The 27,263-nt window shown below is 41.3% G+C and overlaps 1 protein-coding gene across 17 annotated transcripts in view; it reads left to right on the forward strand.

The window, feature by feature from the left end:
* The first annotated feature begins 306 nt into the window (after positions 1-306).
* The window catches only part of KCNS3 (potassium voltage-gated channel modifier subfamily S member 3), a 29,860-nt gene continuing 2,903 nt past the window's right edge, over positions 307-27,263 (forward strand). For 2 of the 17 annotated variants that reach the window (XR_010830643.1, XR_010830644.1), the window contains exons 1-3: positions 2,140-4,401; positions 20,047-20,231; positions 20,916-23,493. Coding sequence is in view for 15 of the 17 variants with exons in the window: in XM_048047410.2 (XP_047903367.1) it covers positions 20,965-22,449 (1,485 nt within the window). In the remaining 2 variants the exon portion in view is untranslated. The other 15 variants (XM_048047410.2, XM_066994969.1, XM_048047411.2 and 12 more) reach the window with 15 other exon arrangements.

Here is a 27,263-nt window from a genome sequence, read left to right on the forward strand (position 1 = left end):
CTCCCAGTCTCAGTGCGGGACCCCTGGGGCTCAGTGCGAGACCCCCGGCGCGCTGTGCGGGACCCCCTGGTCTCAGTGTAGACCCCTCAGCCTCAGTGCGGGACCCCCCCGGGCTCAATTCGTGTCCCCCGCTCTCAGTGCTGCCCCCCCGGGACCCCCCCTAGCCTAGGGGCCCCTAGCCCCGCCGGGAAGGTGCCCGTCTCTCTGCGGCTCTGGGACGGGAACCGGGCTCCGGGGGGGCCCGGGGGGGTGCCTGGGGCCGGGGTGGGGACTCGCCTGATCCCGCCCGCTGCCACCTCCCTTCCCCTCCCACCGCCCGCTGCGCGGAGCCCGGCAGAGCCCGGCGGGGCAGGCGGCGGAGCCGGGCAGCTCCAGGTAGGCAGCACGGCACGGCTCGGCACGGCTCGGCACGGCACGGCACGGCACATGGCACGGCATGGCACGGCACGGCACAGCTCGGTGCCGGAGGTGCGATGGGTTCTTGCGCTTTGCGGGGCAAACAGCCGGGGGAGGAGGAGGAGGACGAGGAGGAGGGATGCTGCAGCTTGGTGCTGAGGATCCCCGGCTCCACAGAAGTCGCTCCCGGAGCAATCCGTCCCCCCAAGGAGAAACAGCCCCGGAGTTGGGGACCACTCTGGAACCGCAGAGGGGACGAGGCGATGCCGGGGCGGCCGCGTGTTTCCTCGCCGACTTCTCCGCGGGTGCTTCCTAATGGCTTGCGAGGGAGCGGATCAATAGAGATGGCTCTGCGTCCCTTTCGCATTGCAGAGCTCTGCCTTGCCTTTTAAAAACACATTTAGGTAAAAAAGTAAACTCGCTTGGAGGAGCCCTAAATCACTGCAGTAGTCACTGTGGGTACAGAAAGGCGAGAGAAGTGGCTTCTCACTGCGTGGCCAGTTTAAAGCAGACTTAGTAAGTTGGAGATAGTTTCCCTGGTTTTAGATCCAAGGGGATTTTGAAGGGCCTTTCTCTTATAATAAAGACTTTTCTTACATGCTTCTGTAAGACAGTGAAAATCCTCGCTGCTCATTTCTGGCTTTTCTTGGCAGTGCGTGCTAGACCTATACCAATACTATCTCTTTTTTTTTGCCTGATCCAGACCACAGCTGCTGGTTTTTCTGGGAGCTGGGCTCTGAGGCAGCACGTCTGCTGGGGAAGGTAGACCTCAAGATCTGAGCAGCGGCAGTGTATTGATTCCATTAGCAGAATTTACAGATCTACTGTCAGATCCCTTTTAACACAGTCGCTTTCCCAGAATTAAAGTTCTCCTCAGAGCATCTGTCGCAGGTCTAGGCCAATAGATGGCATAAGTTATTCAGACTAACATCCTAAGAGGGTCGAGGAGGCAAGAGTACACTTTGTGCAGGAGCCAGGGTTTTTGGGGGGTGTATGCAAGTCAAATCCTGGGTGTCTTTGTGATATCTTGGGAAGGTCTCATTTTCAGAGGCATGTCCTGAGTCATGCTTTCTTACTTTCCTCAGTCAGCATTTTCCAAAATCTTTCTTTGCTCAAAGAAGTTAGGGTTAAATCAACCCCAGTTTTGGCAGGACTTGATTAGTGTTGATGTCCTAGATTTAAAGGGTAGCAGAGGTGGGCTATATACTGTGGGCTATATTTGTTATTCGCTTAAACTTTGTGGGCTATATTTGTTATTTGCTACTGGGTGGAAGTTGCCCATTGCAGTGATGTTGAGATCAATAATAACTTGTGATGAGAATGATTTTTGTTGTTGTTGTTGGTTGTTTGTTTGTTTTCTTAAATAGAGAACTTCATCCCCTTCTTGTTGCCCTCTACTTTTCTAAATTTCACTCCTCATAAAAGTAGTACTTGGGCAATGGGAGATAATTGGCTAATGATGAAAAAACTTTGTGGATTCTGTATCCAAACTTCTGCTGAGACAGCACTGTATTTAGGCAAAGGGGATTTTATGTTGTGAAATTGGGTAAATGATTTATATGTAGGTAGGTAGCTAAATGATGATAAAAAAGCTTTAACTGACAATATTCATACCTAGCTTTTGTGTGGTGCTTGTTATCTGTCAATTTCAAAACATTTCTTTTTTATAAAGAGACATTAACATTTTTTTCCTTTTTTTTCAATTGCAGGAATTGGAAAAAATCGGAAAGGTACAGAAATAATATCAAAATTTCCTGGTTCCTTACTTTGTCTGTTAGGCATTCTTTACACAGGCTGAAATGATTTGTTTAAATTGATCTTAAAATAAGCAAAATCTATATGTATTTATAGCAGAGGACATTAATGCTATTTTTGTAGAGACTTTTCTCCTTGTACACAATGTCTAAAGATCTGTGTCTTACCAGGCTTAGCACTAAGACAATGCACAAAAATGACAGGAGCCCTTCAGCTCCCCATTTGTAAAAACAAATGGCAAAGGAAAAGGCACGAGTAGAGGTTTTCAGTTGCACTGATGCAAACTCTGGTGTGATCCCTAGAGTTATTCCAGAGGCTGGTGGGGTTGGATGTTTTCTTAAAACATCTTGTCCTTTAAACAAACAGAGAGGTTCTAAGTAAAGTATTTCTTTGCTCATCCTCTCTAGGACTTAGCAAATTCCCCAGGGCAAGAAGAATATAAACACCTCAAACCTGAACAGATGATAAATCAGTATTAAGGCACTGTTATCACCTTAGCTGTGGAACTACAGCTACAGGCAAAGTAAAACCAGCCATTAACTGTCAGCACCAGGACCACGGGGCAGGCTCATCCTTAATGCAAAGTGAAGTTCAGCAGTGACTGAGCCGAGCTGTGGAGGCACCTTGTACCTGTATGGGGAATGGAGGTGGCTGGGCTTTCCCAGTTCAGCCTTGATGCATGTGCCAGGGGTGAGCACTTTGTTCTGGCAGAGCCCCCAGCGAAGCTGATGTTGGACACAGTGCCTGCCTCTGTGCTGGGACAGCTGCCAGACACCGCTGCCACCGCTCCTGGGCTGCGCTCTGCGAGCATCCCTCCTTCGTGCCAGCTGGGCATGCTGAGCCCCGCTTACTCCCAGGTAAAATAAATGTCAGTTAGCCCGGAGTGCGTGTGAAAGACAGATGCTCTGGCACGAGCTAGGGTCGGAGTGAGCAGTGGAGTACAGCCTGTTGTGCAATGTCTTTCCCAACAGCCTGTCTGTCCTCTTGGTTACTCGTAAACAGGTTGTGGCCAGGCTTGCTTATTGCCTTTTCTCCCGGAATCCCTCTCTGGCTGTGGCTAAGTCCATTTGTTTGCAGCGCGCCTCCTGTCAAAAGGCTCTTGATTTAAAGAACTTGTTTACTTGCTACTGGGGCACGTATATTAAAATGACCTGCCCAAGGCTAATGACTAGAAACAAGGCTCACGTCTCTAAACTCGCATCATTCTCTGCCTTGCAAATTTTCAGTTACGGGATGTCTGCCAAGGACACATAATAAAACAGTGCTCATGAATAAATGAAATGTATTCCACTAACCTGTGGATATTTGCTTCTTATCTTGCTTTTGCCCCATCTCTTTGTTCTTTCTTGTTCTCCTTCCATTCTTTTCTGTTTAGCGTCTTTCTCCTTGTCTAGACTTTGCTTTCTCCTTTGTCATTTGTGGGATCATCCTTATTCTCTTCCTGTGTTGCCTCTTTATTTCCTGAGGGGGGAACATCCCCAGAAGGCCAGGCCTGTTTGATTGCCTCTGTCTGGTTCAATGCAGAGGGCCAAACCCTCAGCTGAGAGCAGCAGTCCTTGACCTGTTGCAGTCGATGGTTCTGCACCAGATGACGCCAGGTGTTCAGCTGATCCAAGGCATGACCCCAATTTGCTTCTCCATTCTCCACCATTTGTTCTTTACTATAAGTCATTTCCCTCTGAGCCCTTTTTTTTTTTTCCATATTTTAATAACACTTCTGCCCTTTATTTCCCATTTTATTTGAATCTGTTCTATTCTGTCTTGTCTTCCTGTCATTCATAGTATATCTAGAGTCCTAATAGTAGTGTGTTAAACTGCTGTCATCTCTTATTTGTGGATAACTTTTTTTTTTTTCCTTGAAAGGAAATTCTGTATTTGATGCTTGAATTTATTATTATTATTTATTTTTATTTTTATTTGTATTTATTATTCTGCTCTACAAGAGATGCCTTTAAAATATTTATCTTGCTTGGAAAGGAAGATGGTGTTGACTGTGTTGGGCCTTAGTTTCTGAGGGAGCTCGTTCTACACTCATCTTATTTTCAAGAGATTTGTCTTCTGGAAAGATGAGCTTTTTACTTTAAGTCAGAAGGTACCAGTGTAACCACTGTTCTTGTTCTGGAGCTTTCTTTACTCTAGATGGAATCAGGTCATTTTCAGTGTTACAGATAGAGCCTGAGACCTTGAACTTCATGCACTGCTCTGCAAGGAGCTAAGATAAATCTGAAGCAAGCAGGATCGTCTGTGTGGGTAAGTTCTTGGTAACGTTGGTGTAGAGGACTCTGGAAGGCTTCACTCATTTTAATTCCTCTAAATTGTTTCCCTCACTGATATCTGTTCTGCTACATACTCCTGATGCAGCAATGCAGCAGCAGCAAGAAATGAAAGGTTGTGCTGGCAAGGTGTGTGTGCTCTGAAGATGCATCTACTTTGCTGGAGCCACATGTGCTCTGAAGAAGGTTGTCTTGGGGTAAAGACTAATAAACGACCCTTTCTCCCCCCCCCCCCCCTTTTTTTTTTTTTGGGGGGGGGGGGGGTGGACCAACTAAGGGCACATGGAGAGAACAAAGTGTGGCTGGTTTAAGGAGGACAGGTTACTTATCATCTGAGTTAGAAAGAATTTTGCTTCCCTGTTCTTTCCTCCACTTTTGCACATTTTTGCCCTTTGTTCATCAGTGTGGACAAGCAATTTAGATGCCAGCTGATATCTTAAGAACTGGTTAATTCTTCAATGTGCTTATTCATTCCAGTCCAGTGCTGTTCTCATGACAGGCTCAGGGCTCAACCTGTGCAAAGGTTTGCTGGTCCCTCTCCTCTTTCAGTTCTCACAAAAAGCAAAGCAAAGACAGAGACTTTATAGATTTGGGAATGTTGAAGTAGAACATGTTGGCCTACTGTGTGATGTTGAATGGGTCACCCCTCAAGTCTCAGGTTCTGCTTCCAAAGCATGGAGCTGAAGGCATCTCCCTCACGGCAGTTTAAAGTTAATAAAATGATACAAGATTTATGGACAGAAAGTTTCTTGTATGTAACAATGTTGTACAACTTTATATTAGCAATTTGCTGCCCCATATAGGGGGCATTTTATATTCCTCTGCATTTTATTTTTCTCTGAGCCTAACAAATTGATTGCTGATGTTGATGTAACTACAGGCAAGTTACCTGTGGGAGGCAGATAATGAACTCAGGAAAAATCTATGAACAGTTTTGATTTGCATGGAGGAGTTAAGACACAGCCTGGGTAGTTTGCCAAAAATTGGAGGTGCTTCTGTTAGCTTCATGCTGCTCCTTGCTTCTCTTCTACCTCCTCCCCTTGAGCTGACAAGAGCTGAGGCTGTTTCCAGTGGTGTTAACTGCCATGCAGACTTCTGCACAGATACCTCCCTGATACAGGGGGAAAAAGTGCTGCAGAGGGCAAGAGGATTCTCACTTCATACTTTAGTGGGAGAAGAATCGACCTCATAGTTTGTGAGATGACAAATGTACAATATAAATTTAGTGTATGATTGTTGTCAATCAGTATATCAGTATGTTTAAAGGCTAGTGGTGGGGAGGATGTCCCAAAGAAGACTTTTATTACAGTAGTTTTCTTTTTTTTTTAATTATTTTATTATTTTTTTTAATTAAATTTCTTCACTTATCTGAATCCCTGTAAGTGCTGATTTAACTGGATTACAATTCCAACATTGCTTTGTAATTTTATGAACTCGGTTTATTGCCAATTGAAAGAAGAACAAATAGAACCACAAGTTAGATTTTGATTTTGAAAATAACCAACTCATTACTGCAGCCCAAATTTAAGTTAGTCCTTCGTGTTTTAGTCCTAGCTTGTGACAAGCATTGAATGATGGTTTCAGCACAGCGTTTTAGTGGCACCTTTTCCCTGAATAAGCTGCAGAAAAGGATGCTGCCTTGTATATTCTTCTTAAGCTAAGAAACTCTGCGTGCTTGCCTGTCCAGTGCAATGTTTGCACTGAAAAGGACAGCCAGTGTGGATCAATACTGCTCTTTTAATTCATCTGTGAAACCGGTAAAAGCTTGTGTTGAGGAAAAGGGATAGCAAGGGTCCTCGCTGATATTTTAGCTCAGTGCCTTTAGTCTGGAAACTGTAATGGTGTTTATGGTCTTGTTTTTTGTAAGTTGTTCTTCTCACAGATTTGTGCTTCTCGTCTTACAGTTTTCTGTCTGTTACACCAGGCAAAGAACAGTTTTTCCCCCTTACTTTGATTAATTTGTTAGGATGACAAAAAGGTGCAAAACTAAAGACAATTCAGTTCTTTGGGTCTCAACAGTATATCTGATGCTCACAAGAAGTTTGTGGGTACATGGAAAACTGTGAAGCTCATAAAAGAGAAGAGCCTAATGTACAAGCACATGAGTCTCTGTTGGCTTCTCCAGCAGTTGCTGGCCCTAGACCTGTGGATCTCAGAGACATTCAGACATTTTTCTCTCAGTGATAAATCCTAGTGATTACAGCTGGTAGCAAGTGTTTTTGCATTCACATACAAAGTCTGAATGTTAAAGGGCTTCCCAGAGGCCTCTGGGGAACTGCTTGTCCTAATTTCAGCTGAGATAGAGTTAATTTTCTTCATAGTGTCTGCTGTGATGTTATGTTTTGGATTTAGGAGAAAATTAATGTTGATAACATGCCAATGTTTTGGTTGCAGCAGAGCAGTGCTCACATTAAGTCAAGGACTTTTCAGCTTTTCATACGACCGTGCGAGCAAGTAGCCTGTGGGTGCACAAGAAGCTGGGAGGGGACACAACTAGGCCAAAGGGATATTTCATGCCATAGAACATCATGCTGAGAAATAAAGCAGGGAGCTGGCTGGGGGGCTGCTGCTGTTCGGGGTCTGGCTGGGCATTGGTCGGTGAGTGTTGAGCAGTTGCATTGTGCATTGCTTTTTTTTTTTTTGTATATACTTCTGTCATTATCATTATTATTTTTTTCGTTTCCTTCCTTTTCTGTCCTATTAAACTGTCTTTACTTCAACCCATGCGTTTTACCTTTTTTTTTCTGATTCTCTCCCCCATCCCACTGTGGGGAAGTGAGTGAGCAGCTGTGTGGTGCTGAGCTGCCTGCCGGGTTACACTGCAACACTGCTGCACAAATGAAGCAAGAGGCAGGATTCTTTGCACCTCTTCTTTCTCTGCAGAATGAGTTGTCCTTTGGCATCCTGCTGTTATGCACTGTTGAATGTTGGCTGTGTTCTTTGAAACTTATGGCCTTGCCCTCCTCATACCATCATTCTGTTTCTCTCCAAGGTTTTACTGAGCACGTACTGAAGTACTTCATTTAAATGTAGACCAGAGGAAAGAAATGTAATTTCAGGTGTCTTCTTCTTTATCCCAGTGAATTGTAGATTAGCTCTGCTGCTAAGGTCAAATGGGTTTTTGCTTAAAGTGGTGCTTAGTGATACTTTGCTTTAAGCAGCAGCTTATAAAGGGAAACTACCAACTGACAACAAATATGTACTGTTCTTAAATTAGTTTCTTCTGATGCACTGAACATGCTTAATTAAATCTAATTCCTGCTCTGAAGTTATTCTCTACTTCAAGGCTAAGGAAAGTCTCTGAAACATAACTTCTCTCATCTCAGAATGAGGCTTGGAAAGTGCTTAGCCCATGAAGTCTTGTGTCCACAGGTACTCATGAGTTTGGGTAGTGAAGTGGGAACATAACAGTGCTCAATTTAACACCAAAAATTGCAGCAAGGAAAACACTGACAGATTTATCTCCTTTTTAGTGGATAAGTAGTTTGGTTCTCAGATGTCTCTGGACCCATTGGTAGCAGATTGCCTCCTCACTGTTCTTCTTTTGAAATCCTTGGGGCTCTTTGTGGGAGTTCTGAATCTGTCTAGCTGAAGCATACCCCAGGCAAAAACCTAAGAAATCCATTCCCCTGTCAAAATATTCGGCAAAACCTTTGCTTTCCCTTTATGGGATTAAAATTTTACCTAGCCACCTGTCCTCATTTTTCTTCTCTGGATGTTCATATGGGTCATCTTAGACATTAGAAGACCATGTTTGTAGAGGCAGGGTGAGAGAAGTATGGAGGGGAAGGGTTGTTCCTTCTGAAATTCCTTCTAATTTGGTTTGTTTTGATACTGCGTAACCAAACTTTCTGTCATTGAAAGGTAATGGTAAAAATTACCCCGGAGTAACTTTAAAGGGCTTGACTTTGAGTCCTGGGCTGAGTAAATGGCTATATTGTTATGGACTGTGCAACACATTTGTTAGTTTTGCCAGAATACGGTCCACTCACGTAACACCTCAGGCACCTCACAAGCTATGCCAATGTGAGGTATTATTTTGCCCATGTGAATCTGGGTGTTAGCAGCTACTCAACACTTCCTGAAAAAAGGGATGGTTAATAATACTGAAAGGTGCTGAGATGAATTGCACTCACAGGCTAATGCTTATTCAATTAAAAACTTATTTGCTGGCTGTTCCTTTTTACATAGAAAGACAATGCCTCAGCTATTTCTATGAATATTCAATTGAACACTTGTGCAGTGAAGCAATTTTATATCTTAGCCTGTCATATACCTGCTTCACACCTTTTCTGGCAAATGTCCTTTCTTGCTAAATGCTTTGCGAGAACAGCCAAGTTGAAGTAATCGGGGAGGTTAGTGAGGCTGAGATGGCTAATACTACATCGGTATGCTGAAGGGATGCTGCTAAAAGGGATTTCAATGTCCTGGCAAAATTCCACCCAGGCTGCAACAATCCCATCCAACAGTACAGGCTAGGGGACTGACTGAATGGAAAGCAGCTCTGAAGAGAAGAACATGGGTGTCTTGGTAGATAACATACTGAATATGAGTCAGCAGAGTGCTCTTGCAGTGAAAGGCTAGGCTTTAAGAGCAAGGCTGTAGCCAGCAGATCCACAGAAGCAGTTATTTCTATCTGACTGTATCTGGACAATGTCCAGATTTGGGCTCCCCACTACAAGAAGGACATTGACATATTGGAGTGAGTCCCACAGAGGGCCATCAAAGTGGTCAGAGGATGGAGCACACAGCATACAGGGGGAGACTGACAGAGATGTGCTTATTCAACCTGGAGAAGAGAAGGCTTGGAGAAACTTTACTGTGGTCAATATTTACCTGATGGGTGGGTACATAGGAGACAAAGCTAAACTTTTCTCAGAGGTGTGCAGCAGTGAGATGAGAGCCAGTGTACTCAAGTTGGAATGTAAGAGCTTCTGGTTAGCCATTAGGAAAATATTTTCATTATAAGAGGGGTCATACACTGGCCAGTTGCCCAGAGGGTTTGAGAATTCTCCATCTCTGCAGACATTCAAAATTCAGTCGGCCTTGTGCAGCCTGATGTAACTGGACCTGCTCTGATCATTGCATTGGACAAGATAGCCTCCAGAAGACCATTTCAAAACAGATTAATTTGTGATGCTACGTGGAAAGTCAAAGAGAGGAGAGGAACAAAGTGATATCCAGTATTTGAGTGGTGGGCATGTGTCCAAAACACTGTGCACTGCAAGAAAATGAAGCCTAAGTATAGGTAAACTTTACAGACTGGCTCCGAACGGTATGTCCCCAGAGCTTGGTCTTTACCTAATGCTTCTGTGACACCATGCTACCCTCCTTCTGCCACTCTGAGATGGCACCTGATGGTTACAGCTAGCTGGCTTGATCTGTAATGTGCTTCTCCCAGTGCTGGCTGGAAGTCTGGGCCCAAATCCTTTGTTGCATCCAGAGGTTTCTATGCTCAAAAAGGTCTCTTGAAGATATTGTCTCTGGCTGCCTCAACATACCCTCCCTTAGCATGTGGCCTCATGTCATGCATACTCACACATTCACGCATTGTAAAAGTTACTTGAATGATTTGAAAACGATTGTCAGATCCAAGCAGGCAGCAGAACTTACATCAGTGAGATCTGGAGCTTTGCTTCAGAGTTGTCTTGGGTCAAGAGCTTTTTTTTTTTTTTTTTTTTTTCCAAACAACACAGTGACTCCTTTAGTGAAATACTTCAAACACAAAGGTTTTTACAGTTTTTCAGCTGAAGGTTTCACCCAGAATTTCCACAATAACAATTGCTTGTGTTCCTGTTGCCTAAGAGACTCTGCAAATATGTTGGAGAATTTCCCCTGGGTAGAGAAAACCTTTCTTTATCACTGAGATTAATAGATTTTCCTCAAAACATATAAAAATATAGATATATAAAAAACCCATGTCACTTTAGCTACTCAGACTGCCAAGTAAAATTAGATATGTAGCAAAGGAATAAAATTAATCAGTAAGAAGATTTTGGAGATATCCTGTTTCTACTGTCTGTCCTCAGTGACTCCATCCCATTCCAAATCTACTCTGTTTATATATCCATGGGCTTGAACTGCAGCACAGGATGCTTAAGTAGAAGTTAGGAAAACAACTTTGAGGGGACAAGGGCATTCAAGCACTGGACTAGATCCCACAACCTCTCTGGGCAGTCTTTATCATGGGAGATTAAATAAACATCTGTCAAAATTTGTTTAGGAATAACTGACCCTGCCTTGAAGAAAGGGAGGGTTTGAATTAGATAACTCTTCAGGGTTCATTCCCAACTTAATTTCTTCAGTCACTAGTATATTACTAACACAACCATTTTATTTATAAGTAAAAAAAGTTAAGTGACTGAGATGCACCCTTAATAATATTGTAGAGAAAATTTTTAAAGCAGTTTATCCCAAAGCTAGAGCTTTACAGAATAAAACTAGCATGGATTCAAAAGTTATGGGTAGTCAATTCAGAGGTTTAGCACTGTGCCATCCATGGCTGAATAGTCTGTCCTTCTAGTTATTTTGGTTCTGTGTCTGAGTGCAAGTGAAGGTGAGTTTGCTAGCACAAGCAGGACTGATTTCAGATGTCTCATAAAAGGTTTTTCTGTTGTGATGTCCTACAGCACAGTCCTGGGTTTTATGTTCATAGGTGTCTCCTCTCTGCATAAGGTGGGAAACACTTGCTTTTTGTGTGTACAGATTTGTCCTTGTTCAGAACAACCATTTAATCCAATCAAATTTGCATTTTGACTTTGTGTGCTTTAGAAATATTATCTTGCTTCTAAAAAATAAATAGTACTAGTACTAATACTACTACTACTAAAAAAAAAAAAAGAACAAACAACCAATTAGGAGGGGGAAAAGAGAATCTTGGAGCAGAAAAGGTCAAAAGTCATGCAGCATCAGGAGTCTTCTCTGTTATGAAGTGGAGGACAATTCCTCAGACTCCAAAGTGAGGAAAAAAATAAATACTTTTCCTGTACAATTACAAAATCCAGGATGAACTAATGAATGGAAATTTTTGAATATCAGGTCAATCGTCCTGGCAGTGGGTTAAATCTTATTTTTAACTCTGTTCCCTTTCCACAGGAGGTAAAAATGTTATGAATTTCACCAAACTCTTACTTCCTTTCCTTAACATGGAAAAGTTATAACGGTTAATTGTGGGTATAACTAGCCTCTGTGTGGAGGCTTGTGAACTGTTAACACTCAGCTTGAAAACTCAGGAGAGCCGTTAGTGGTGCATTGGCCTCTGTATTACAGAAAAAAAGTATTATGTCTAATTGTTTATCCCTTTATGTTAGGCCTGGAGAGGTTATAGTGGCCAGATAGATTGTACAGTTTCTTGTCTCTGTCAACATACCCTGCCAATGCACTTGCTGACTCCTGAAATTGCACTGCACTATAAGTGCGGGACTAATATTTATTTATTTTTATTATTTTCTTATTTTTTAATGAAGAAATATTTAAAGACAACATACTTCAGGAAAAATGAATGCCCTGCTATCAGACTGCATTTGACTATGGATTCTAGACCCAGGTACCCAATCCACTACTTAGTTTGGTGCATGGCAGCTATGGAGGAGATTGTGAAGTGAACACTGGAGTGAAGTGATGTAGGTTGCAGTTGTTCATGGATCTGCTGTATGACTTCAGGCATGCTGTTTTCCCTACCTGGGTATCTGCATCATCTTAGTTGCTTAGGCAATTAACCTTTACCAACTATCTTTACGAGTAAAATAGGGTTTCACCTCTAAGTAGCCAAAGATCAAAATGAGAATGAGGAATTATTTTTAAGAAATAGACCAATGTACCTTTATTCCATGCCATTTTTCCTTTGTGGAAAAGTGTCTGATACTGGGATCAAGTATCAGATGTTTTTGACTGCTAGTGGTAACACAAACTACCAGAATAAGTGTAGCAATAGGATTTATGTTCATTGTGTTTGTTGGAGAAGTACTAGAATGGAAACAGTGTAGGACTCGGTAGAAAATAAAGTACACAATATTGTTTTAAGGAAGGGAATCTATAAAAATTGTCCTAGTTGCAGAGGACCTTTGAGCTGCAAGTTAAACGTTCACTTCAAATAGTACTTTTTGTTTTGAAATCGTACTTTTGATGGAAACAGGGTGTCATTAAGATGACCTGTCAAAGAAGATTATTGTCAAAAAGTTAACCTGGAGAGAAAGAATTTCTTTTACCATCAAACTATAACAATGTTGACCTGGTTGTAATAATGCCTTGGGGATCTTTGTATTTTTTTTTTCTTTTTTCTGCAAACTTCAGCAATTGGGACAGTATGGCTCAAGGAAATGCTTAATGTCTTCTGCTGTCTTGAAAATTGACAGGTGTCATAATGACAGCATTATAACTGTGCTTGATTGGTGGAGCTTTACAGGTAGATTGTCAAGCAAATGTATTTTAATCTGTCAATTCCACTTAGTTAAAGTGGATAATGATCGTTTAATTTTATCTGAACAGACTATAAATTGCAGAGCCATTGGGAATGTTGCAGGGTGCCAGATTTGTTCCCTGTCAAAATGTGTGTTATTCCCAGGCACATTTCAGGTTATGAAAACGGTACCTTTCCCTTCCCTTCCCTTCCCTTCCCTTCCCTTCCCTTCCCTTCCCTTCCCTTCCCTTCCCTTCCCTTCCCCCTTCCCTTCCCCCTTCCCTTCCCTTCCCTTCCCTTCCCTTCCCTTCCCTTCCCTTCCCTTCCCTTCCCTTCCCTTCCCTTCCCCCTTCCCCCTTCCCTTCCCTTCCCCCTTCCCCCTTCCCTTCCCTTCCCTTCCCTTCCCTTCCCTTCCCTTCCCTTCCCTTCCCTTCCCTTCCCTTCCCTTCCCTTCCCTTCCCTTCCCTTCCCTTCCCTTCCCTTCCCTTCCCTTCCCTTCCCTTCCCTTCCCTTCCCTTCCCTTCCCTTCCCTTCCCTTCCCTTCCCTTCCCTTCCCTTCCCTTCCCTTCCCTTCCCTTCCCTTCCCTTCCCTTCCCTTCCCTTCCCTTCCCTTCCCTTCCCTTCCCTTCCCTTCCCTTCCCTTCCCTTCCCTTCCCTTCCCCTCCCTTCCCCTCCCTTCCCCTCCTTCCCCCCTGCCCTGCCCTGCCCTGCCCTGCCCTGCCCTGCCCTGCCCTGCCCTGCCCCTGCCCCTGCCCCTGCCCCTGCCCCTGCCCCTGCCCCTGCCCTTTCCTTCTAACATCTACTGTTGTTTCCAAATGACTATCATTTCTTTCCATTTTCCATATTATTGAAAAGATGTAGAAGCATTTGGTGCAAGTTTAGTTTCTGAAAGTCTGTTGACATCAACAGTATTGTACCAGGGATGAATTTGACCAAATAGGTTTATGTGGAGATAACATCAGAACAAAATTTGACCTTGGAGGCTGTACTGAATCCATTTCGAGAGAAATGTAGTTGCATGATTTTTTTATTCTTATAGCATTTTATTATATTATTCTGGATAAACGATGTCACTGCTAATACAGTATATAAAATAAATAACAACTGAGCAAATAATTTAGCTAATGAACTTATCATCTTTGCCTCACAGGATATCCATAACCACAGAACAGTTTCAGATGGTCTTGCTATTTGTTCTAGATGACTTTTTTCTTTTAGGTTAGCCTGTGCCACCACAGACTGCAAATGGTTTTGCAGTGAACTTGACAGTGTCAAATATTACAAAACAGGGCTGGTTACAGCTGATATCACAATAAGAGAGGTTGCAACAAATAATATTGCCTTGCATATTTTCAGGCTTAGTCATGTGTGCTCAGGTAGTTACAACTGCCCAGCTGACAGGTAGTAACTTAAGTCATACTGACTGGATTTCAGTCCAAATCATTAAATGTGATTAAGTAACTTATATATGCATTTAGCTGTTTTACTATGCTCAGTGAGCCAGAAAGCATATGCAATACTCATAGGTGGTGCATTACACAAGTATTTGCCCTATGGTGTGTGGTTCCAAATCCAAGCACTTTCAAAACTGGTTAAAGTTTTCATTCTGAACTGAAGTTGTTAGGGTCATATCTGTAGTTTTTAAAAGTAGATAGATGTCTAAACCTCCACATATGTAGCTAGGGTGGTTTCTCAGGAAATTATCAGAAGTTAGAACCTAGGTGGTCATCTGCACCATGAGGAGGAAATATCTGATGCCTGGTGATAGCCAGGTGCCCAAACAAGACACTTGATAGTGAATTTGCTCAAAACTCAGATTTCTGAACTGGGGAACTTAGAATGGAAATCCTCCACAATTATTAGATTCTTTGGGAAAACAACAACAACAAAGTGAGCTCTTGAAGAATTTTCAGAGTTATAAAGATTTCCCTGTCCTTCCAAGTTCAGGTCAGTATTGTAACTCTTTTGATTTCAGTGTGAACAGGACTAGGGCCTTTTCTACTTACAGGAAAACATCATGAAATGTGAGTGTTTCTTAATCTTGAGAGGCTTATGAAGTGCTGTGGTGTAATAAGCAGAAGGTGAGGCTATAGACAATTTAGCCATGGAATAAACTAGTAGAAAATCTGTAGGGACTTGCTTTCTTCAAATATTTTAAGTAGCAAAGCACAGCATAGTCTATCCAATCATAAATCAGTTCAGCTTCCTTTCCATTGTGCCTGGATAATCACAGACAGATTTATGCTAACAAAAGCTGAAGCTGTCCCAATTTGGAATTACCAGTAGTTGAGGCACTACCATAGTTAAATGTGCAACAAAAAAACATCAAAAAAGATGTGCTGTAGCTTGTGATGTGGGACCTGACTGAGTACAGGGGCTTTGTATAGAGAGTATGAGAGTGATAACTGAGAAAGAGAAACTTTCCTGACAAATAACTTTGTGGTGTGGAGTTCACATCCTCACTAAAAACCTTTTAGAGGGATGTTCCAGAAGAGGATGGAAACCGCAACAGTTTGTGCCACATTATACATCCATGGTGTAGCTCTCTCAAAGGGACCATATATACAAACTCTGTCTCTGTGGCTCTCCTTTTGTGAGCTTTAGGGATTTCACAGCATGCTAAAAGCCCAGAAATTTGCTATCTCCTTTCCAAGCCAGACAATGGGTCTGTGGCCTCACCAACAATGTATGACTGCAGAAGTGCTGGCTAAAGCCCATCTCCAGTTTGGACTGGGAAGAGTTGGATCCTGTTGTTTTGACTTTTATTCTAATGTTTATATCCTTTTCACACAGCTTTCCTTATGACTGGCTTTTATTTGGCCCTCAAGCTTAACATTTGGAACTTCTATTGAATGTTTTTTTTGGCATCTCAGAAAATTATGTTGATTCTTGCAATAAACATCTTTCTTTTGTGTTTTGTTTCATTTTCTATTCTATTCTATATGAGCTCTTATCCAGTAGCTCATCAAACGAACTGAATCAATTAAAGCAACCAAGTAACTAACATCTGCTATGTGTTTGCTTCCTTTCTTATACTCTCTCCAGGGCAAGAAGTGTGTGCTTTGGAATAGTTAGCAGTCTATTATGGTATATATGAATACTTGTTGTTTACAGAAGGCAAGATCAAAGAAGCTGATGATATACTTCAAGTTGAGAGTTGCAAAGTTTATGGAAGCTCTGTGTTAGGATGTACATGATGCAGGCTTTGGCACTCCAGGAAAGCATCATTTCAAGCTGAGCACAGTTTTACCCTTGAATAAAAAAGTCCACTGTGTAAGTAAAGGGCTCCCTTGTGCTGAGAGAGAAGTTGTCAACTGTGGTCTTTGCCCAGGGGTTGGAGACACTTGTTTAAATGCCACAAATTGTTCTGATGGGGCCTGGCACAATATCATGGAAATATTAGAATGAATCCAGAGGAGAGCCATGAGGATGATCAAAGGGCTGGAGCATCTCTCCTATGAGGACAGGCTGAGGGAGTTAGGGTTGTTCATCCTGGAGAAGAGAAGGCTCCAGGGAATGTTACATCAGCCTTTCTTTAGCTAAAAGGAAAGCTGGGGAGAGACTCTTTTTCAGGGAGTGTAGAATAGGACAAGGAGTAATGGCTTTAAACTGAAAGAAGGTAGGTTTAGATTAGATGCGAGGAGGAAATTCTTTACTCTGAAGGTGGTGAGGCACTGGAACAGGTTGCTCAGAGAAGCTGTGGATGCCCCATCCCTTGAAGTGTTCCCAATTTAGGCTGGACAGGGCTTTGAGCAACCTGGTCTGGTGGGAGGTATCCCTGTCCATGGCAGAGAGGTTGGAATTAGATGATTTTTAGGGTCCCTTCCCATCCAAACCATTCCATGATTCTATGAATATCCTGGTCCATGTCTCAGGGATCGAGGTCACTCGAAGTGAAACAAGAAATTCTTCAGATCGTGAAGCTCCTCTTGACCTAGTTTTCCTGAAACTCTCCTGTGTATTCCTGGCTTTATCTAAAAGTCTCTTAACAGTAGGATTATAGCAGGTTCCAGGTCATGGCCTTCCTAAGCAGGATCCATTTCCTCTTTGTATCTTGCACAAATTATGGCTACAGTGCCCTCAAAATAAAGCAGTAAATTGTTGCTCACCGAATTTATTATACAGTGTAATTACATGGAGACACCATTATGAGTATAACCTGCATAACCAATATGGGTTTATATTGCTCTCTCAACAATAAGTCTGTTTAGTGTTCTACGGAATGCCGTGCACTAAAGTTCTTGTTTTGCTATTTCTAAGTAAAACTTATTTTCTTTTCGTCATAGTTTCCGCCCACTCCCAATAATCTTAGATCTTGCCTGTTGTAACATTAGCTTACATTTCTAGTGCTCTCATCTTAATGAAATGTTGAAAATGAAGTAGAGTTTTACTAACTGAAATTAATCAATAAACAGAGTTAGTTTGATTTTGAATATACTTTGACCTCCAGTTGCTCCAGACTCTGAGAAATGTTAGGGGGAATTTATGCTGTTGTAAAATCATGGCTCACCTCTTGATCCTGAGTGAAGTGCTTTACTGTTTATCGGCTGAGTCCTGCTGCCCTTCATCTGTGAGCGGAGATCAGTACTTTAATTTTATGTCTTAATCATTTGTAAAAGCTGAGCCTTGGGAAATACTTTGAGCAATGGTGTTTTACAGTCATTCTGTTAGCTAGTAAATACCTGTCTTCTAACTACATCTTAAGGTGTAAAATCACTTCTTTGTACTCAGTTTATCATCCTGTAAAAAATGACCATTCTCTGTCATTCTTGTTTAGAAAGCAGTATTTCTCATACAGCTTTTTTCCCCCTTGTGTTTTAACAGAATGAGAACTTATCTTGGTTGTGTGGTAGTCTATGCACACAGTAAAATTAATGTTTCCAACTAGTTTGGATTTAAGATAAGTTGTTTAAAGGAGTTTGTAGTGTGGCCAAAAAAAAAAAAAAAAAAAAAGTAGTACTCTTTTCCATTTTCAAAAATAACAGTTTCTTTGACTACATAAATAAATCTCACTCTGGATACAGATATGTATTTTCAGAATTAATTACCAGGGAATGTATTTATCTGCACCATCTTCAGGGCCTGGTTGTTGAAGTCTTACAGGTGTCAGTAGTTGTTGCACACAAGAAGATAACTGTGAGATGTTCAGTAGCTTTGGTTTGAAAGAGTCTTCTGAACAAAAATTAGTAAATACATGCTTGTAGCATTACACTCTGTGTTCCTACTTGCATGAGGAACTATGGAAAAACAATGCAAGGGAAATACTGAAAAGAGAACAGTACTGAATAGATCTGTATTGATGTTTGTGGCAATCTTAAACAAACAAAAAAGAAACAACAACACCAACAACAAAAAACACCAAAGAAACAACTACAGAAAAACAACAACAAAATTGCACATAGGGAGGTTAAAGGTGAAGGGAATGAGAAGTTCATGGCTCAGAATGTCCTTTGTAACATTCCCCTAAACAGAGAAGTGGGTCTGCAGTAAAACCCTGGATGTCTTCACTTATTCACTAAAACATTGAGCTCCTGGTGGTCTATTTTCTCTGTTCTCACTCTCGCTGGAAGGCACCGGCGTGGCAAGAAGACAAGAAAAGTTCTTTCCTTCATGGCAGTTGCAGGAAGTTACTGTTCTGAATAACAGGTGTTCAGCACCACAGAGCAAATACATCATTGCATCTTACAGATACTACACAACAGTCTCGAAGAGATTCAGCTTCTGGCAGATAGACTTTTCAGAGCAGTTTGGTGCTTTCCCTCCGAGCATGGATCTATATCTCAATTTCCTACTCCTCTCCTTGGCATTTAATAAGAAGTTTGAGCCCAATTTTGTAGAGTTTTTCCCATTTCTGTCTTTTGCTACAGTCAACAAGTGACAAGGACAGCATTGTGCATGAAGGTTGACCCTAACGTAGAGCAGGATTTAGGTCCTGCTGCAGTAAAAGGGTATTGGGAGTTCTGCAGCGTAGTGGATCCCTCCCTCTGAAGCAAGCAGCCTTGTGGGGGTGTCACCCACTTGGGGTGATAGACTTGAAAATGAGCTGGAAAATGGCTCCATCTCCACAATGCATCCAGTTTAAAGTCAGTCTGTTTTAGAAATATGGGGGAATTCAGTTCTGTGTTAGACAGAAGTGCCGAAGAATTGCGTAACAAGTTACTTGGGATGACTGATGAAGCTGTAGCTGACAGTAGCAGAGATGCAGGCTTATCTCTGTTCACATTATTCACAGTTGTTTCGTACCAAGAGGTCAGTCATTTCATTTCAGTCAAGTCTTCCCTTCTCCGCAAGACTCTTTTGACTCTTTTATTTGGAGCTACAGCAAGAAAACACTTGATATCTTTATGGATTGATGGAGTGAGGCTAGATGGCTCTGAGGAACTAGTCTATTAATACAAGTGCCCAAGGCAGAATGAAAGCTGAATTCTTTTAGTTGACAATGAATAAAGATTGCAGACATTTTTTTTTTTCCTCCTACTGGTACTGTGAAGTAGGACTCACTTCAGGGCTGGTGTCCCAGCCATTTACAGTGACTTCTGTTTGAGAAAGTGCCCAGGTTTCTTTTATATACAGAAGTGCTGATGCTCCTGTCTCATGTTGATGTACAGCAGGGGCGTAACCATGTTGCACACACTGTGAACTGGGAAATAGATATAACTCTAGTGACCTGCATTAACTGAGTCAGGAGACCTTGAAGAGCAGCAGAAAATATTCAAACCCTAACAGATCCCAACTCTGAATCAGAGTTGGTACTATTGTAGGAGGCACTGAAAACTACACAAGTATAGAAAATATTGTCTGTTCCTTGAGTAACTTGTCCATGCCATTAAAGAGCACTAGAACAATATTTTTATATGTGAATCCATCCAGTAGCACTGAAGGATTACAATGTTCTCTTGTCACAATTAAAATTAATTGACTTGCCTATTAAATTGGAATCAATTAGCTTAGTATACAACAATTAATGTTTAAGTGTCAGAGATCAAAAAATTATGCTCTCCTCATGATCAGAAGTGATATATAATTTCATGAAAAGCATAAGAACTGCCAGTTTTGGCTTGAAGACAATGGTTTCTTAGAAGGAAAGCAAGAGCTAAATTCCCCTGAAAAATTTAACCTATTTTCTGGTAACTATATCTGCCTTTTTGAAATTCAGTTTCAGCTGAATAGTTTAATTTACAGGAAAATGTGGAAGCATTGAAATGTCCTTCTGTCTATCTGCAGGTATCCACAGTTATTTGCTAAGGCAAAATTTTTGTGGAAGTTCCTTCTCTGGAAGCTTCTGTTTCTAGAAATGACAATTCAACACCAGCTTCTCAGCACTACCTTAGTGGTTGTATCCATGCCGTGGCAGAATAGGAAGAGCTTCTGGAACTGACCAAGGTCGTGAGAGGGTTGGGACACTCCAGGTGAGTAGGAAACCAGCAAGCAAGTACCTTGAGGGAGTGCAGATGTCCAAATACATACTAGGCAAAACTCTGAAGTCAGGAATTGGAAAGCTTCAAATGCACATTTGACATGTTCTCAAGAATACAGAATGCTTTTCTGTGGGTGACTCCAGAAAGAAATGAATTGGTATTACAATGGAAGTAATTGCAGTTCGCACTCATGCAGATAATGCTGAAAGTAGTGGATTATAAATTGCCAGTTCATATAAATCAATACAGCTCTCCCGACACCATAATTGAGATACTTGCTCTTAAGCTTTGTCCTAAATGTTTTGATGGATTATCAAGTTTTCTCTCTTTAAACCAAAGATTTCCAGCTTCATTGCAGTATCTATTAAGTATTAATTTCAATGTGATAGTAATACAGAGACTGATTTATCGATAAATTAAGCATTCTTCCTGCACACTAGAAAAATTAAGGAGAGATAAAACAGAATCTATAGTTCTCAAATTTTAGTAAAGCTGAGTTAAACTGTCAAATTAATTTAAACCTACCTCTGTGGAATTCTAAATAATGATATTCATCATTTCATTTTTTTTTGTTGTTGTTACAGCATTACGCAGTAACTGGAGATGGAAAAAAAGAATGTGTCACAAGAGCAAAACAGAATTAAATGCTCTAATAATATCTTATGTTCTTTTTAGGTTCAATGTAATCTCACTGGGCACCAACAGTGGAACTGTTCTGTTCAAAATGGTTTATGGTGAATTTTTCCGCAGACCTGGCAAAGATGCAGAACTTATCAATTTGAATGTGGGTGGCTTTAAGCAATCAGTGGATCAAAGCACTTTGCTCCGGTTTCCTCATACCAGACTTGGGAAACTTCTCAAATGCCATTCAGAAGAGGCTATTCTGGAACTATGTGATGATTATAGTGTTGCAGATAAGGAATATTACTTTGACAGGAACCCTTCCTTGTTCCAATATGTTCTGAATTTTTACTACACTGGGAAACTTCATGTCATGGAGGAGCTTTGTGTCTTTTCATTCTGCCAGGAAATAGAATACTGGGGGATAAATGAGCTGTTTATTGATTCCTGCTGCAGCAATCGGTACCAGGAAAGGAAAGAGGAAGGTCCTGAGAAAGACTGGGATCAGAAAAGCAATGACAGAAGCATTGACTCCTCTAATGAAGAATCATCCATATTTGATAAGGAGTTGGAAAAGTTTGATAATCTGTGCTTTGGTGAAATAAGAAAGAAGATCTGGGTCAGAATGGAAAATCCTGCATACTGCTTGTCTGCCAAGTTAATTGCCGTGTCCTCCCTGAGTGTTGTCCTGGCGTCAATCGTGGCAATGTGCATTCACAGCATGCCTGAGTTTCAGAGGCTGGATGCCAATGACAGGGAGATTGAAGACCCTGTGCTGGAAGCTGTGGAGATTGCATGCATCATCTGGTTCACTGCTGAGCTAGTGATCAGACTCATCACTGCCCCAAGTCAAAAGAAGTTCTGGAAGAAACCACTGAATATCATTGATTTTGTCTCTATTATCCCATTTTATGCAACCTTGGCTGTGGACACGAAGGAAGAAGAAAGTGAAGATATTGAAAACATGGGGAAAGTGGTTCAGATCCTGCGGTTAATGAGGATATTTCGCATCCTGAAACTGGCCAGGCACTCTGTAGGACTGCGGTCTTTAGGTGCTACTTTGAGACATAGCTACCAGGAAGTTGGACTTCTCCTTTTGTTTTTGTCTGTTGGGATTTCTATTTTTTCAGTTCTTGTCTACTCAGTGGAGAAGGATGATGACTCATCAGAACTGCACAGCATCCCCGTTTGCTGGTGGTGGGCAACCATCAGCATGACCACTGTTGGTTATGGGGACACTTACCCAGTCACGCTTGCTGGAAAGCTGCTTGGCACCCTATGCATTATCTGTGGGATATTAGTGGTAGCACTTCCAATCACCATTATTTTCAATAAGTTTTCTAAGTACTATCAAAAGCAAAAAGATATTGATCCAGACCAATGCAACAATGATCGCAAAGAGAAATGTAATGACCTACCTTATTTTAACATTAGGGATATTTATGCGAAAAAGATGCACTCATTCATTTCTAGCCTTTCTTCAGTAGGAATTGTAGTCAGTGACCAAGATTCAACAGATGCCTCCAGCATTCAAGATATGGAGGATGTTTATAACACAACATCTTTAGATAATGGTACAGGAAAATGAGTTGAATCACTTTCTCCTTCCTTTATTTCTCTCTTCTAATCCTTGGTAAATGTTGACTTAGAAACTTCAGTGAATTTATTAAGAGCAGTTAATTCTCAGGGTACTTAACTCTCAGCCATATTTGGACATTCTTTGCTCTGAGGATGCCATACAGGCTTCATTGTTTATATGAGGCTTTAAAATATGCCTCATATGGTGGTTTAGCTTTTACACAACTAATGATATGCATTTTGGGGAGAAAAAAAAAAGTCAGGAAAACAGTTTTAAATGTGAGATTGGTGTTTATTTTTATTTTTTTCCTGCAGCAATCTGATAGCTTATATGAAATTTGCTTTTATAATTTGCTGCTGTTCAGGTAGACATATATTGCAAACATATAAGAACTATGGCACATCAGTAAAGTCTTTACCTGCAAACACATCAGAAGAAAGAAGGAATTATGTACATGTAAAACTGTAAAACATTTATGTAATCTTGGAGTTGGGAACCAGCTTCCTAAACTGGGACAGAAAATGTATTGGTACATATTGTTTTTACTCCATGGAAGCATAATATTTATGAATTTCTTTCCAAAAGCACAATACAGTTTTAGTTTGTTAAAATAAATTAATCCCATTGTGCCTGTATTTTTCCCAGTGTTCCACAACCAGCATGGCCAAGCTCTGGCAGGTCCCAAAGGGTCTAAATCATGAGTCCTAGGATGAAGCATGTGGCCTAGGGCTGGACCGGAGCGTATTGTACCTTTTAGCCACCTTTTCTGTCATTGCAAACCTGAGCAATTCTGGTGCCTGGAGAGGATCCTGCTGTGATTAAGACCACCCTAGTGGCTTCCCCAGAGGCTTTGTTTTGTGGCCACTGAAGCAAACATCTGTGGTGGTCTTTAGGCGTTATTGCTCCCTGCTGTCAGCTCTGCTTCCTTGCTGGAGGTTAGAAGAAAATGTGAGCAGCATCTCAACTGCACTGGTTCTCAGTCCAGGACTGTAATGCCACGGAATGGAGATGCATGGACATGCTCTCTTCTACCATATATTGCCCATCAGAGAGGTAGGATGTGCAATGCATGTGGGCACCCATAAGTAAAACTGTTGCAGCTCATTTTTCTAAAGCTTTTCTGTTGATGACAGCAGCCTTCCTGGCTTGTGCTATGGGCTGGAGCAGCACTCATTGCCTGGCAGAGTGCTGCAGCACTGTGCATCCCTCTCTTCTCCAGGGATTTCTTATGCAGCTAGCTAATCCCACTCTGGTTCAAACTGTATCTTCCAGAGCTATTTAAAAAGGAAGCTGGCCCTTGAGCCTAGCAAGAAGGAGTGCTGGAGAAACTTGAGGACATTATAGTAGTTAATAGTATTTGTGAACACAGGGTTTTTTTAGGTTTTTGTTTTGGTCATTTTTCTGGTGACTAAATTAGATGCTGGGCAATGGAGAATCCAAGCTACTGTGATGTTGACATTTTGCTTAAAGAGAGGTTTCACTTTTTTTTTTTTTTTTTTTTTTTTGTAATCCCTATTGGGCTGAATCAGTTTCTACTCAGGCAGTTCAAACTCAATAGGAGTTGACTTCAAGACTGAGTAAACCCAGATGGGAATCAATTACTCTGCAGAATAACCCAGAAGGCTGATTTTTCAGGTGTGTGCCAGGATTTCTACTGCAAAGTACACTGAGTGAATAGCTGAAGTGCACTCGTACTTGCTGAGGCACAGAGCTCCAACCTCTTCCCAGGAGAATGAGAAAAAAAGAATGGGGTGGATCAATCTATACCTTGGAGAGAGGTGTCCCTCAGGACTGTTGTGCACTAACATAGTATTGTGGGAGTACTCTGAGCTTTGGAGAAACTTTAGAATTTGGCTTATTAGTTGCTGAGTATCATAAGTGTATGTGATGCTTCACAGATAATTTAGGTTAATTCTTCCCAATGTTAATGCAGGAAAGCCAAAAGGGAAAGTTAGCAGAGATGTGTTTTGTTCTTAGTGAACAATTAGCATTACAAAGATGCAATGATATAAAATGCTAAATATGTATGTGCATGTGAATGTAATAAGAACCAGCAGAATAACAGCATAAAAATCGCTCTGTCCAAAGAAACTCTCTTGGCAGTTTCCACATAAAAATAAATCATATTGCCATTGAAGTTCAAAAGGAATGAAAAATATTGTAATGCAAGAAAAACTGCAAGAAATTTCTATTAAATCATTGAAAAAAAACATGCTATTGAAAAATCTCATTTTATATATTAAACATTACCCAAAGATCACAGAAAAATTGTACTAAATGGTAGTTTATCATAAAATTCATAAATTCTTGATTGATCACATGAATCGATCTTAAAAATGTGACACTAAGTTCCTCTGACTTCTTTTTTTAATGCGTAGATAAATCTTGCAACACAGTGAGGCATATCTTTTGGACCATATCAGAAGGTAGAGTACATATCCATGTGTTATGCAATGTGTTATTCTGGGATGAGACCAGAGCTCTGTTAATATCAGTTGTATCTTAAAAAAAGGGCTTTGTTGTTGTCTGTTTCTTCTGCTGGAATAAATCCAGCACCTCAATTTGACACGACATGGAGCAGGATGTGAGCCCTGTTTCATGCCAAAAGTTCTGCCCTCAAAGCAGAACTTCGGTCCTGTAACATGCACCGGTACAGGAAAGTGACACAAGTCTTGAGTGCCAGCAAAAAGCAGACAAGAGTAAATACAGAGATACTTCTCTTTCTGCTAGTGGTAGTTTTAGTAGAATTTACTGTTAAGAAATGAGTGTAATAGGAGATTTGTTTCTTATTTATTTCGTCTTCTTTCCTGGTCTAGAGTTATATAGCATCAACACAGTATCAATGGAAGGTAGATTGTCTATTGCATTTTTATTCCTGTACCACATGCTTTTCTCTTTTAAAATGCTGCCTAAATTATCTTCACTCAGCTGCTCTGTTTCAGATACCAAAACACAGAAGAGGTTATGTTCGGATATGCATCCCATTTTGTATGGGAGCAATTTGCTTGTCTTTATACAAAGCAGTTTTCTGGCACATTATTAGTTTCTTTGTCTTAATGGCAAACACTTCCCTTTTGATATTCAGTATTTCCACAGTAGCAGCCGTGCTAGCAGAGTTCTTCCCCAGTATGGTGTAGGATGGGGTACCGCCCAGCTTCCCCCAGCTCATGCCCTGCCGGGAGCAGTCTCTGTCACTGTCACATTTTGGTGTGTGTCAGGAGACTTTAAAAGGCGAATGTAGAGGAACAAGAGGGAGGTCTTTCTGAGTCCAGAAGGGCATCTTTCATTTGCATGGCTAGCATCAGACAGTGCTTAGCTGGGGTGAAATTTCTGAGTAGTCTTGTTGTGCGTATGTATGTTTTTTTGTTGTTGTTGTTTTTTTTGTTTTTAGGAAAAGGCACTGTGTGGCACAAATCAGTGGCAAAGCATAAACAGAAGGTAAATAAGTGATAGCACATCTGTGTAAGGCAAGGAAACAAAATATCACTCATTGGTTACGTAGAAATTAGTGTCAGGCACCGTAATGCAAAATATTACCATTTAAAAGCAGACCCTGTGCTGATTTCCATGTGAACAGGTTGCTGTCAGGGAATGCTGAAAGTGTCAGGCAGCTTTGACTGGTAAATGCAGCACGGTCTCACCCAGGCCAGGATGCTGTGTATTAATGCATTTATTCATTTCCACACATCCTTAACAAGTTGAACAAGTGATAGAAAGCAGCTAAGCTACGGAGAGTTTCTTTGATATTTTTTGATTAGCTGACAGTGTTTGTGAAGCTGCTAATACCTCTTCATCCAAAAAAGAACATTTCTGAAACAAAACCAAAATAATCCTGTGCTAGATGTGCAATTTGTGTCTGATTGCAGTAGCTCAGTTGCAGTCGGTAAATATTGCTGTCTGGTGCTCTATAGCTGCAGTGCTACTGCTTGTATTTCTGAGATGTTTATGCTCTGTCAATCAAGAGGCAGCAGATGCCATTAAACCATCTCAGCACTTTCTGCTGCACCATAATTGCAGCATCTCTTCTAAGCACAGCAAAATGTCACGACTCACTGAGACTTCTTTGTTTAATTTCCTGTGTAGTTGGAGTTAATTTTTCATGATGGGCCTATGGTCCAAACATGATCTAGCAGAAGGAAGAGCCATTGTGTGCTTCTGGACAGGTTACAAGATGTTGGCATTTATTTCCACTCTGGAAGTTGCCCTTCCACCTGACTGGCACAGCTAAGGAAGGACAAACAGCAGTAATTCATAGTTAAGGAACAAAAGACAGAGTTCCTTTAGGTGTAACAATTAGATTAAATGTAAATATGACTGCTTCCTTGAGAAATGATCTACATCTCATTTATTTTTAATGAATATATTGGAGAGGACAGTCTTTGCTTGGGATATAGGCAGAAAAGCAAGTCAAGGGCTCTCTCATCCAAACCCACATCTGATTCCCCCAGATCTCATACCAGTGGGAGGGAAAAACTTTGCACCATGCCTAACACGACCATGAACCTCCTGGCCAAGGAACTGGGTTTCCAAATTGAGGGCTGGTTGTGGAGGAAAACCCATCTCTGGCATCTGGCTGGAAAGAGCCTCTCTTGTTTCAGCCATGACAATGTGGTGCCATGAATGAGGAACTCTTAACCATTTCAGTATTTTGTTGATTAAAAGAAATATTATATGACTTCTTGTAGTGATTTATTAAGGTAATCTTTCACTGTTTCTTCAAGACTATTTCAAGTCAGAGCTCAAGAAGGCATTACAATGGTTTAATCTTTAGTTAATCTCTACTATTTAATGACATATATACTGTCTAATTTTCCTATTTTTTT

The sequence above is a fragment of the Anser cygnoides genome, chromosome 3 (genome assembly GCF_040182565.1).
Source record: "Anser cygnoides isolate HZ-2024a breed goose chromosome 3, Taihu_goose_T2T_genome, whole genome shotgun sequence".
NCBI classification, from domain to species: Eukaryota; Metazoa; Chordata; class Aves; order Anseriformes; family Anatidae; genus Anser; species Anser cygnoides.